Here is a 14,156-nt window from a genome sequence, read left to right on the forward strand (position 1 = left end):
GCTGCAGACTGTGACTCTCGGCTGCTCGACTGTGATTCTCCCTCTGGTTGGGTGGCGCACCCTTTTATAGTTGGGGGGAGGGGTGACTGCCACGCCCTTGCGACGTCATCTTCCTCTGCCTTCTTCTGGTGGGTGGGGCCGTAAGATGGCGCCCTCTGTCCTGTTTAGTCACCATGCTCCTCTGTGCCTGCAATTTTTGGCCGTCGAATCGTCTTCGTGTTGAGTGCTTTATCATTTTAATAATCGCTGGCATAAAACAATCCCCGAAAGGTTTGTGATTTTCGAGTTTTAATTTTGATTCTTCAATTTCATTTTATTCGAACTTTTGTTTCCTTCCGTTTCGTCTGCCGGCAACGCCCCTTGTGACGTCACTCTTGCTCCGCCCACTGGCCCGGGTGTGGCCGTAAGTCAGCGCCTTCTTCCTCTGCGGAGATCTCTGGAACTACCTCATGAGGCCATTGTGAGGTCGGTCACCCGGTTGTTTTGCCAGGGTCACTCATCCTGGGTTGCTGTGCCCGACAAAGGAGGCTGTGTGCTCCAGCCGGCATCCATCCTTGACACTGCTCCATGATCTGTTGACATATCTTACTGATCCAGCGCTCCCAGCCGTTATCTGTCCTCGGCGTGGGTCCATGAGCTGTTGACAATGTTACTGATCCAGCTGTTACTTGTTGGGGTTCGAATCGTTCATCCTGCGGTAGCTGTCTCCAAAAGCGCGCGTCTTAACCCGCGAGTTTAACGGCTGCCCATTGCGAAGACCTCTGGAACTACTGCGTTTTTGCTTGCCATAGGATCTTCCTGGTTGTGCCATTCCCACCATGTGACTCAGCGCGGTGCAGCTGTTGTGGTACCTGACAGAGTACGTGACAAGTGACAGAGTACCTTAACGTGCTCGCTCGCCGCCGCCGCCGGCCGCGGTCCTGACGTAGCTTGTTGACTCAGCTGTGCCTCGACGGTTCGTACTGATGTAGGCGGCATCGTCTTCTCGCAGATGTGTCTACTGCGGCTATTCCCACGGACAGTGCTCGTTGCGGGAGATGGAGAAAAGTGATGTGTGGGGGATGGTGGGCCTGGTGACTGGGGGGGGGGGGTGAATAATGAGAGGGGAGGGGAGCGCAGCAGCAGCGCTCCGCTCAGCTGTGCGTCACCCGGTAGCAGCGATGGGTGAGTGAATGGAGGGCTAGGCCTGTGACCGGACTGCGAGGGGGGGGGGGGAGACTGCCGGACCAAGCCGTGCCGAAAAGATTCTACGTTAAATGTTAAAGATGTAGCGTGCTACACTTCCTACATTTGTCATGCTCCTCGCAACAGCTCTCAACGTCATGGTTTTCCCATACATTTAAGAGTTAATCTGCTCGGAGATGAATGCGTTATCTGAACACGGGAATATATATTCCCATACCTGCTACATTGCATGATTAAATCGAGACATCCAGGCATTTTAATGGCACGTGCACTGTACCACTTTTTTCAAAGTTTAATGCAGTGCTTTAATATTGCCAGCCGTGTGGTTCAAGGGGTGTGGTTAAACGCGTTGAACCACACGGCTGCTGACGTCACTATCAATTATAGTTGTGAGCTTTTTGGCAGGTATGGGAAACACCTTCCAGCCCTAAGGCCGGGAATTCAATAAATGTCACCTCGCTTTTTTAAGCGAAAAGCACCTCGGGCCTAACGGCCCTCGGAGTTTTCGCTAAAAAACCTCGGTGACATTTATTGAATCATCCCGGCCCCGGGCAGGAATATATTTTCCCGACCGGGGCTGGGAAAATGCGTTTTATTCACCGAGGTTTTTGTGCGGAGGACCGAGTGCCGGTAGGCACGAGGTCCGTAGCAAAAAACCGAGGTGAATAAAACTGCATTTTCACAGCCCAAGGTTGGGAAGAGATTTACCACATGCCGTACCGGCGTAACAGTTTATATTATATTTGTATTTTTTATTGTGGGGCTGCGTTAAGAATGAAAGATGAAATTCCATACTTACAGTCCCTTTAGTAACAGTCCCTTTAAGCTCCATTAAAGATGAATTCGGTGTTTGCTTGCTGAAAAAAACACGTAGCTCAGGTCATCTGAGGTCAAATGAGGTCAACTCACGTTTTTGCTAATACCTAACTTTGCACACAATGGGGCTAGAGCTTAAAAATTGTGTCATCGGGTTCCTTGTGATCAGCCGAATCGAATGACATGCGATATGACGCAATTTGGGGTACTTCATAAGTTGAACTTCATTTGAAAATTAGGAAAATCTTAAGTTCACTTTAACTTGTAAAAAAAAAAGTTTACCATTCGAGGCGCACGAACGTGCCGAGTTCACGGATGCTTTTATTGTTGCTCGATCTTGATTAGATCAAAAGTTATGAGCGAAAAACTTTGACCTGTTTTAGCGAAATTTTTGCACTTATACCCCCCCCCTCGCCCTAAATATTGACCTAGAGCAACCAAATTTGCACAGGGGCGAGATCTCCTATGGGCCCACCTACCTATAAATTTGGCGTTTCTAAGTGCCATAGCCCATAAGCGCCAATCGCCAGGGGGTCGTATACCAACCCTTCCCTCCCTGCCCGTCCGCGTTATGAAAAAGGCCCTGGCCTGGCGAGGGTTAAGTAGCCTAAACTAAATAAGTAAATGTTCTGTATCATGGCCATGCAGATTAAAGGTTGCTTTGAAATTAACCCGCGCCCCGCTGGGGTTTCTGGATTTCCACGCTCTGCTCGGGGGAGGTTTGAACACCCCTTCGTACAGGGCCTATTTTAAGACAATTGGACTGGGGTGGCCAGGCAGTGGTGGCGCCCCTGTCTCTTGTGTTGGCGCCCCCCCCCCCACCGAAATACTGCTGTGCGCAGCATTTCGATGGGGGGGGGGCGTCGCAATCGAGTCTCAGAATCTTTTCTTTGTGACGGTAGTACGTAAGGACTAACGTTTCGGGAAAGTGTCTGGAGGCCTTTGTTGGCATAGTTTTTTTTTTCTAACATAGCCCTTTCGGGCGATGCATGGAAAGAATTAAGCCAAAAGTCGGCTGTGCATGGTGCAACCCCCTTTCGTCAGAGAACTTTTACTGCTTATGCCGATGGCCCTCAAATCCCCCCCCCCCCCCCGATCCGTCCATGATAAACACCTTCCCATACCAAGCAGCCGGCGTCACTCGAGGTCACTTTATCTTGAAATTTCGATATCGATGACCTAAGGTCAGGTCAATTTTTCGACCTCTCCATTAGGTATAAGTCAATGGGAGAAAATTGAAAAGCGCCTCTTTTAGACGAACGCCATTCTAAACATTTTCAAACACTAAATTACGAGTTAACATGACACGCTGAACCAGAAAATGGCACCCGTGACCCCTCGTTATGCCCCCGAGGTCATATCAGGTCACGAATGGTATCTAACAGTTTTTCGCTAATAACTTCTGATAGAGGCAAGCTAGAGCGATGAAAACGCCTTAGATGTGTTCGGCTCGACGTTGCGGATCGACTGATATGCAGCACGACCTTTTCCGGTCAGGTCATTACCTTGACCTGTAGTCAAATTTTCAAGTTGACCTTTCAAGGTCAAATTATAGTTCATTCGACGCGTCTAGACGAGAGGAACACCATGCTGGCAAAAATACTGTCGTGTCTCTCTTGAGTCAAAAGTTATTGAAGAAAACGAAGTTTTTGCACTCTGGAGGCTAAACCGTTGACCTGAGGTCAAACCTGAGAACATTATTCAGAAAGCCCTGTAAAAGAGCTATCGATTGCGCTTTTCCGCGGCGCTGTAGCTCTATTGGTTCCCGAGCTGTCCGTCGGCAGTTGCGAAAAATGTTGAAATAACAAAATTTGACCTTTGATGACCTTTGGTGACCTGACCTTTGACCTGACCTAAAAAATAACAAGTGGGTATTTTCGTCATGGTTTTTGACGTCCTTTCGGATGCCGCTTACCGCGTGTCGCTACTTGGCCCAGGAGCCGACTTAGAAGGGGGGTGTTCAAATCCCCGCCCCCCCCCCCCAGCAGGGCGTGGAAATCCAGGACCCCCAGTGGGGCGCGGGTTAAACCGCCGCCCGCCAGATTTTTCTCTTGGAAATACCCTCGTCAGAAGCAATGCGGGCACGTGCGTTTGAAAATCCATTGTTGATCACACGGCCTGTCTCATAGCCACATGACAAATTTAATTTTGCGGCCGATACTGATAGGGCTCCCAAAGGTGCAGTTGGCGCCCCAGTAGTGGTGTAGCGCCCCAATCGTGTCTGGGCGCCCGAATGTTGATAGGGCTCTTCAGTCGTGGTAGGCGCCCAAGTGCTGGTAGGGCGCCCCATTGCCGGTAGTGTGTCCCAATCGAATTAGAGAGTCCCATAGCTCAGTTGGTAGAGCACCGGACTCCCGGTAGTGAGAGCCCGGGTTCGAGTCGCTCCGGTGCTCGATATTTGAGACTCCTGACGGGGATGGTCTGCGGTTGGTGGGAGCAGCCGCAGCCAGTTGAAGTCAGTTGAGTGGGACAGGTTGTGTCCGGCTTTGAAGGGCACGTTAAACTTAGGCATCTAAATTATTCCGTTACCCGGAATTGCGCGATCAGACGGTAGGGGTCGGGGTCTACGCAACAACCTCTGCTTAGCGTGGGCTCCGGCTCTGTCAATCCGTCCATTCAAACATTCAAGCTAAATTTATAAAAAAAAAAGTAGGGCGCCACAGTTGCGGCAGGGCGCCCCCAGTAGTGAGAGGGCATCCCATTGGTGGTGGTGGCGCCTCAGTGAGCCCTTTTCCCCCTGTCAAGCTGAGTTCGCCCCAAGAATGTGTCGCCTCCGTGATTGTCGGCAGCCAATATCTGTGGGCAGACTTTTGGGCTGTTTTGCACTGGGGTGGCAAAGCAAGACGACTGGGGTGGAAAACCGCACCACTGGGGTGGGTTTTGCCACCCCAGTTAACATGTTAAAATAGGCCCTGCCTTCGTAACTCGGCTCCTGGGACATGTAGCGACACGCCATAGGCGACGTCAAAAATAATGAAAAAATTATTTCAGTAGCTTTTTAGGTCAGGTCAAAGGTCAGGTCACCAGAGGTAATTGTAGGTCAAATTCAAATTCCGGGTCAAACGTAAACATTTTTTGAACAAACCGGCGCATAGCTCAGGAACGGATAGAGCTACAGCACCACGGAAAAGCGAATCATTTAACAGCTCTTTTAACGCTCTTTTTGTAGAGTGTAGACTGTCTTCAAATTTGGCCAAAAGTCAATAATTTAACCTGGAGGGGGCGAGAGCTGCCAAAAAGACATTTTCTTGCCAAACTGTCTTATCTGCAATAACTTTTAACTTGAAGCATGCACGACTTTACTTTTACCAGCACTGTGTTCCTCCCGTCGAGACGCATCGAATTAATTTGACGAGTCAAGTTGAAAACTTGACCCTAAGCTGAGGTCATGGCCTGGCCAGGGAAGGTCGAGTTGCATATAAGTCGATCCATATCGTCGAGCAGAATACATCTGAGGCATTGTTATCGCTCTAGCATGCCTATATCAAACGTTATTCACTAATTAATAAGTTCACTAAAATAATAAGTTAATAATAATAAGATAAATAATAATAATAACAATAATAAATAATAAGATAAATTATAAGTTCACTAATTAGTGAAAACTGTTAGAAACTGTACCATTCGTGACGGGAAATGACCTCAGGGACATAAGGAGGTGTCACGGGTGCCATTTGTCGGTTCAGTGTGTCATATTTTCTTACAACTTATCGTTTTGGAGTGTGCAGAATGATTTTCGTCCAAAAGAGGCGCCTTTCAATTTTCTCCCGTTTATAATGGAGAGGGCGCAAAATTGGCATGACCTTAGGGCACCGATATCGAAAATCCGAGATTACCATTTTGTACGTACTGTTGCTCTTTATTAATTGCTGAGAGTTTCAAAGTGATCCGTCACCCGGTGTAGCTATGTGAAACTTTTTCTGAGGTGAGGTTTCTTGACGTGACCTGGTGACCGAGAGAGCTTGGTCTGAACTTTTGACATGTACGGAAAAGACGCATGATAAGTCGTCGTTTTTTTATATATTCGCGAGAAACCCCAGGGGGTATTAAATCCCCCCCCCCCCAGCAGGGTGCGGGACAAACGCGATCAATAAGAATGACAGTGCCTATGAATTAGCAACTGTCATCCTATAGACTGTCGTCGCACTGCCTAATTGGCTTGCAATGAGGCAGGGTAAGACATTGAACATTGCACGGGTCCTAAATGGAAGAGGGCGGCACCAAAAGAGAAAACACTGTTTCGATCACACACAGCCCTTGCTGGCTGACTCCAGTAAGTATAATGTTTCATTACCACTCCGCGATGTAGGGACTCACGTGTCTCGAAGGGACAGGACACCCAGCCGCTCAAACGGCCACCCAAGACGACCCACAGGCCACAATCATGTCTCAAACGTTTTTGGAAGAATGGCTAGATACCTACCATTCGGTTCTAAGACTATCAGAAGTAAAGTTCCTGAATGCCGATTTGTCTAAAGACGTCTAGATTCCAGAGGCAGCATGTTGCTCGCTGATTGCTGAACAGTTACGTGGTGGGATATTTATAGGATATTTATATTGTGCAGTTACATAAATATGACGGTTGTTGCAATTTCAAAGGCTTTGGAACTAAACGAATGAATGTTTCTTTTTGCCTCGGCGTGTGAGCAAATCATGCCGTACCTTTTTGTTCCAAGTCCGTCGTACACTAACGTCCAATCCCAGCCTCCCGTACACTACCGCCCCAGGCCGCGGTGCCCAGCTCCACCCCCGTCGGCGCCCTGCCCTGCCCCACCCGGCGACACGGGCCCCCTTCTCCACAGCGGCACCGCCGGAGCGCCGCGGCCGTGACCCCGCCCCTGCCGTCCGGACCGCCTATATAACGGCGGCGGCGGCACGGCTCGGCACCAGTTCTGCTCCATCCCGGATCACACCGCACCACCATGAAGGTACGGCCGCACGTGCAGCTGTCGGTGTCCCCCGTATAGCGAGCGTCGCTGGCGGCTGGCGGCGGTACAGTGGCCGGCTCCACCGCTGGGACCGGGATCAGCCGGCCGGCCTCTGACCAGCACAGCGGACCGCGGCGAGCAGTGCAGTGTCGTGCAGTGACCTGACGTGGCGACAGTGATGTTTGGAAGTGCTTATGTGCTGTGACCGTGAATAATTATGCTTCTAGCAGCTACTGTTCTCTTTATTGATAAACTTTAATGCTGACGGGATATAACCCTGACTTTTCCAATTCAGCAAAGGAAGCTGTGCTTAATCCAAGGAAGTGAGTTTCAGGTACTGCAATTGTTTACGCTGGGCCATAACCATCTTGTATTTCACCTTTTGCATTCCATTTCAGGTCTTCATCGTTGCCGCCGTCCTGGCCGTGGCTGCCGCCGCGCCGGCCCCAGACACCCCCGTGTACAAGCCCGCCCCTGCCCCGTACAAGCCGGCCCCCTACCACCCGGCCCCGGCCTACAAGCCGGCCCCCTACCACCCGGAGCCCCAGTACAAGGAGGAGCCCAAGCCGTTCGCCTACGACTACGCCGTCAACGACCACTACACGGGTACCAACTTCGCCAAGAAGGAGGAGAGCGACGGCCACAACACCCAGGGCTACTACTCGGTGGCTCTGCCCGACGGCCGCACCCAGCACGTCAAGTACGTCGCCGACCATTACGGCGGATTCAACGCCGAGGTCACCTACGAGGGCGAGGCCCAGTACCCCGAGTACCACCCGGCCCCGGCCTACAAGCCCGCTCCCTACAAGCCGGCCCCCGCCCCCTACAAGCCCGCCCCGGCTCCTTACAAGCCTGCCCCGGTCTACAAGCCCGCTTACTAAATTGACTGCAACGCGGCATTTCTTGTTTGTGTTGTGATATTTATTGTCAACGCTCGTACCTGCGATGTTTTATAATACATGACTACGTTTGTCTTCCATTTCGTGGTGTTTCGTGAGTGGATGAATGAAAATGACGCATTTTTGTTGAACCAGACTGCTTTTTCACCTCGCTGCTATTGGTTATTCCTGCAATCTGTCATCTTTCGACAGCACAAGTGAATCCCACATGCGTTTGGTTGACTGTAATTGAGAGAGAGGTTTACGAAGAAAGGAACGTAATGTGGGAACATTTTTACACCACTCTTTCTCTTTAGTCAGCTTTTTGCAGCACAGCGGCAAATGGTTTGATATATATTCTTTTTTTTTACAATTTCTTTTATTTAGCTCAGATGCATGGCTTTAGATAGAAAATATCAAAGAGAAACTGCCAAAAATAGACGGTCTAAATTGGGAAAGTCGCAATAGCATTTGATATAAAACTTAACTACTGTTATGTCACAAGCATTGTGCTCCTTCCGACAAGACTCGTCAAATGATTTAAAATCTGAAAAAAGAAGAAAAAGTTGACCACAAATCAAGATCATGAACGAACCAGAAATTGCACAGATTTATATAATTTAATCCACTATCCAGTGTTTATTTGAAGAGTTGAACACGGTACCTAAGTATAGGTGATCTTTACAAATGTAAAGACAAATGTAAATGCAGTGATAAGGCATGTCATCGCTGTAACATGTCTTTATCAAGACGTATTGTCTAAGGACTCCTGATGACCTTTTATGACCTGACTTTACATAATTGGCCTCAATATGGCATAATGCAGGGTCGTGAGCGCAATTTCCCAACCAACACATGCAATACCTACAACCACCGAATGATCGCTGATAATGTTTGAATGGCTTTTGACGGGTTTCACAAATATGTGATTCCAATTCGTAGGCATTGTTCCCGGTCTATGGCGTCCATGCTGGTCTGAACATTTATCCATAACCTCAACTTAGGCATCTTTGATCGCCAACTTATCGCCAAAATCCACATTAAGAGCGGGCCTGAATGCGTAAAAGATCTCTAACGGGGAAATACTTGCATAACATTGACCTTGAATAAAACTGCCTCATGTTGTTACGTGAGCCACAAATTGAGCAAAAATAAGTTCAGCCAACGGTGAAAACTTTCCTGTGCTCGGCAGGGTAACTAATAATTACATGACACAGCGCAATATTTTAGACAATTTTCGACAAAGACCTAAGCCTTAAGCATGCAAGACTGGTCGGGGCATGACCTTATCCTGAGGTCGATTTTAGAATTGATTTCAATAAAGTCAAAATTGTATTTCAATTAGGTACGTGTCTCAACAAGAGAAAAACGATGGAAGCAAAATAGGTATCACATAACCATGCAGTGCTGTTCAAATTGTAATCGCAGGACTGAGGTTTAAAAAGTTTATCGATTGAGCCGCAACCCCGTAGCTCTTACAGTTCAATAATATCATGGTTTGTGTGTCACCTCGTTCAAAAGCATCGAAATAGGAAATAATTGATCCAACCTTTGATTGACCTAAACAAGCTGAATAATACCTTATAATTTATTTGAAGATTTTTGTACGTAGCATACCCCTTGCCACTACGTGATCCGTAACTTGGGAGGCAGGCTGGAGCCGAGCTAGTCCTTGTGGGGCACAAACTTCCAGAACGGTGCATACGGGGTGCGGTAGGTGAAACGGCGATTACCGAGTAATTACTCGATGAGTAATAGGTCGCATGGGCAAAAAGAATACAAGAAAAGTTTGTATACGTTAATCTATTACCATGTTGAACCGCGCCGTGCCGGTGGCCTGGGTTTTCTGTGTCGTGCTGGGGGGAGGGGGGCGTTTTCACGCCCCCCGTCTAAAGGCCGCCCCACACTGGACCTCGCATGCGATTTGCGAGTTTTTGGGTTTTCGGGTTTCTTCAAAATCAAATAGCACAATCTAAGCTGAGTGAACCACACTTCCATCGGACACGCGAGTCTGCATGTTTTTAGATTACGAGCGACCTTGCATCGCATTCCAAAAGTTGATTTTAAACCAACTTTATATTTTCCTCGCTGCGAAGTCTGCGAGTTCTGCGAGGTTTGCGGGTTTTTTTTCGTTGGAGTCGAATTTTGGTTCGTTGCGCTGGTATTGCGAATATATGTAAGTTTCTGAAGGTGTACCGGCTTCACTGCATTCATGAAAATACCATAAAGGAACGGTATACCAAATCACTATACCTATGAATAAGCATTATGCCCGCAAACTCAAAACCCGCAAACTCGCAACCCTGAACCCGCATGCGAGTTCCAGTGTGGGGCGGCCTTTACTTGGCCCCTGGGCAAAGTAAGCGGCAATCGAAAGAGCGTCAAAAATAATGGTAGAAATGCTTCGGTTATTTTTAAGGATTTGGTCTATTTCAACCATTTTCGAAACACCCGACGGCTAATTCGGGAACAAAGAGAGCTACAGCGCCGCAGAAAGGCGCATTCGATAGCTTCCATGTCCTGTTCAATAAGTTTTCTTTTTGTCGCGCGTGGTCGAAAATTTAACTACAAATTGCATTCGAACAGAAAAATATTATTTGTCTTATGTCATGGAACGTGATTGAGTTCACCTAAATAAAAATGCGGCAAAGTGACCTCCATGAAGTAAGCTGTCGGCCGCTTATGCGGTTCCTGAGCTCACTTTGAAGTGAGACGTGTTCTGCACTTCTACTATCTTCCGAACCGATTGAGAAAGAGCAGTGCTCGAAATATATCGCTTTTGTATTGTATTTTTGCCATTACAGTTTACTCAAAGTATTGAGGATAAGGTCAAATGACTCATACAGGAGTTCATGGTTCAACAGTCAACATGTCTTCAACTCTGGGCTACCTGGCTAAATGTAGGTATCTCAGTTCTCAAACATTGATTTAAAAGAAACTTGAAACCGCGCCAGTCGAGCTCGTGGAGCTTTCTATGGACTGACTCCTACCGGTATGCTCAGTGAATGTCTCTCACCTGCTGACAAAGTTTTCCTGTGGAAAACTGTGGTTGTCCCTGCCCTTATGTTTGGATGTCATACGGTTCCTCTCCGCTCAACTGATGTTGATACCCTGGACAGCGTCCAGTCTCGCTGCATCAAAGCTGCCCTTGGTCTGTCAAAATACGCACATCATTCTGCTCTGCTTATTGCTCTAAAAATTCCCAGGATACAAGAAATCCTCAGACGCGCGGTGGTTTTCGCGTTGTTGGGAATATTCCGAGATGATCATAGACTTAAGCACATAGCACTAAGTGAACTAGCTGTGTTAGCAACTGAGCCTGAACGTTTACACGGAACATTCTTGCACCTCGCGTACACCCTGGTGAACTGTTCTTTCCAGAGCGTGCTAGATACTGTAAGGGGCCATGTTGACCCTAGCTTTATAAGTACCCCGACTGAAGGTGACGGTTTGGTCGACTCGATTCGCTTCGTGCTAAATTCTAGTCAGACAGTTATGTCCCGTCGCCTGCTGAGGCTTTTGTGCGCCTAACCTGCTTTGTGCATTCTGCTACGATGTTGTATCTTTGCGTCGTGATGAGTGTTTATCTTTTGTTATATTGTGTCGTATGTTTTACTGTATGCTTTATCTTGTCTCGAAAAGACGCATAATAAATTGATTGATTGATTGATTGCCGAAACACATATGTAGCCATTTCAAAACAATTATAATTACAAAGTAGGCTCCATTGTTTGTCCAGGTATAAATAAGACGTTTTTATATCAATGTCTTCAACCTTTTTTTTCGCTCGGCCGCTGCAATCTTTTCCCATCGATGACAACACCCGGCGGTCAGGCTTTATGACGGGCAGTGACGGGCACTGCAGCTGTAGGTATATAACTGCCCCTCTCACTCTGCACCGACATCAGTTGAGGAACAGTCGCCTCGGGGAAACGGGAGCGCTTCAGACATGAAGGTGAGATCAAACTGCGAGTCGCTCGGAAAGTACACACAGTTTGTTAGGTATTAGGCACCTAAGTAGCAGTGGAAGTTCCTGTACAGTGTTTTTAAATGTTAAACGATTGTTTTTATCATGTCTGTTAAGCGGAAGAACAAGAAGTGACAAATGCCTATAGAACAAAAATAATTTGAAAAAGCCACATGGCAACACAAATTTTGGCACTGATACGGAGTTCCCAGACTCTGTAATATATCCCGCGCGGGGCTGGGGTCTCCAGCCGAACGCGCGGGGCTGGGGGGGGGGGGTAAATTTTACCCCCCCTGTTATCTCCCGAACTAATGATCCGATTTGGAAAATTCAAACGCCAATCGAAAGCTCTCATCACGAACTACTAAAAACATGTACTTAATTTAAAGTTTGAGGTCAAGGTCAAGGTCAGGTCAAGGGTACAAATTGCAAGTTTCTACAGTATCGGCCTTGCACCGTAGTTACCGAAGAATGGAGTCATGGACTGAGACTGATCGCCCAAAACGTGTTCTTAGGCTACCAAGACAATATTCGTTGCATACAATATCATTCAGAGGTCAAGGTCAAGGTCAGGTCAGGTCAGGTCAGGTCACCAAAAAACAAAATATAGAAAAGGGCATGTGCGACACATGTTTTATGGGTCATTTTACTCATAGAATTCAATAGGCACACTCAATAAGTGATATGGACCACCTCTGGATGAATTTCAGGTCGAGGTCAGGTCAAGGTCAGGTCAAGTGAGGTCAAGTTTTGAAGTTGGTTGTTAAGGCCTAAAAAGGTGTCTATCTGATGCAGTTTTTCACGGCGAATCGAATGGTGCTATTTTTGTTTCCGTACGAGGTCTAGAACTTCCAAAAAAGTCATTTTTCAAAAAATTTGTGTGTCGTGACGTCATAAAATTTTGAATAACTCCCACATTTTTGAACCGATTCTTCTAAAATTTGGTATGTAGGTGCACATAGACCACTTCTCTGACATATATTCCGGTTTTTTCGATAGACTCAAAATTTTGGATTTTATGATGATTTTTACAAAAAAGTCAGTTTTTTGAAAAAATTTAGGCCAAAATCCAAAATTTTCAAAAAACCGAGATAGCCATTTGATAGACAAAGTAAAATTACGTATAACCTTTTTTGTTACGTCTTGATTCCTTTAAAAATGAAGATGTTAGCGGCATTTGAACTTTTGCCGTTTTTGAGGCGAAAATGGCGAACATGACGTCACTAAAACGTCAATTTCTCAAAAATTTCCGACGGATTTCGCTCAAATTTTCAGGGAACGTGTCAAATTGATGTAAGAAAAGGTACTGAAAGTTTGGCGGCGCTGTGCGCCGCCGTTTTTGAGATATCGCAAAAATTCGCGAGGGGGGGGTAAAATTTACCCCCCCAGCCCCGCGCGGGATATCATTGCAGTAACGTTTACCTATATCAGTACATTTTAAGTACGTTTTATGTTTTTAATTCCTGATAAAACTACGTGTTTTATAACTACCAGCTTAGCCCAACTACCATCATTTCCAGGTCTTCATCGTTGCCGCCGTCCTGGCCGTGGCTGCCGCCGCGCCGGCCCCGGACACCCCCGTGTACAAGCCCGCCCCGGCCCCATACAAGCCGGCCCCGGCACCCTACAAGCCGGCCCCAGCCCCGTACAAGCCGGCCCCGGCCTACAAGCCGGAGCCCCAGTACAAGGACGAGCCCAGGCCGTACGCCTTCGATTACGCAGTCAACGACAAATACTTCGGCACTAATTTCGCCCAGAACGAGAAGAGCGACGGCCATAACGCCCAGGGTTCCTACACGGTGGCTCTTCCTGACGGCCGCATCCAGACCGTCAAGTACGTTGCCGACCACTACAAGGGATTCAACGCCGAGGTCACCTATCAGGGAAAAGCTAGACACCCTGATTATAAGCCTGCCTCTTACAAGCCCTCCCCGGGCTACAAGCCGGCGCCTAAATATTAACGTGTTGCCAGGAGGTTAGCTTACAATGTGTTGTTATACTTCCCACTGTTCTCCATTGATATGTTATCAATATACTGCTCATCCTGCTCACCTTGTTGTGTGCTTCATTATTTGGGACTATTTCGATGCATTATACTTGCATAACAAACTGAAGAAAAGGGAAATACTTCAGTAATTGCAGCGTTAGTGGCACATATATCTAACATTTATGGGAACTGTTATACGTCGAGCACTTTGTGAACGCTAAATTTTCTATCTTTAACTCTAAACCAAATTTCAATATTCATTGTTTTGTTTCGCACCGCCACAAATTTCGGAGCGTTTGTGTACATACCAATGCAAATTATTGTAGACAAACTATGCAACAAACTGATAATTATCTCGAATAAAAAATGAACTCGGGACTGGAGAGTTCGATCAG

The 14,156-nt window shown here is 47.3% G+C and overlaps 2 protein-coding genes across 2 annotated transcripts; both read left to right on the forward strand.

Annotated features, from left to right (window-relative positions):
* The first annotated feature begins 6,923 nt into the window (after positions 1–6,923).
* Positions 6,924–7,902, forward strand: LOC122374589 (cuticle protein 7-like). Its single transcript, XM_043353416.1, has 2 exons — positions 6,924–6,929; positions 7,328–7,902. The coding sequence occupies exons 1-2, from the start codon at positions 6,924–6,926 to the stop codon at positions 7,808–7,810; spliced, it is 489 nt and encodes a 162-aa protein (XP_043209351.1). The 3' UTR covers positions 7,811–7,902.
* A 3,854-nt stretch (positions 7,903–11,756) lies between these two features.
* LOC122374590 (cuticle protein 7-like) lies at positions 11,757–13,775 on the forward strand. Its single transcript, XM_043353417.1, has 2 exons — positions 11,757–11,762; positions 13,295–13,775. The coding sequence occupies exons 1-2, from the start codon at positions 11,757–11,759 to the stop codon at positions 13,733–13,735; spliced, it is 447 nt and encodes a 148-aa protein (XP_043209352.1). The 3' UTR covers positions 13,736–13,775.
* The last annotated feature ends 381 nt before the right edge of the window (positions 13,776–14,156 follow it).

The sequence above is a fragment of the Amphibalanus amphitrite genome, unplaced genomic scaffold (genome assembly GCF_019059575.1).
Source record: "Amphibalanus amphitrite isolate SeventyFive unplaced genomic scaffold, NRLGWU_Aamphi_draft 001678F_arrow, whole genome shotgun sequence".
In the NCBI taxonomy this organism is placed as follows: domain Eukaryota; kingdom Metazoa; phylum Arthropoda; class Thecostraca; order Balanomorpha; family Balanidae; genus Amphibalanus; species Amphibalanus amphitrite.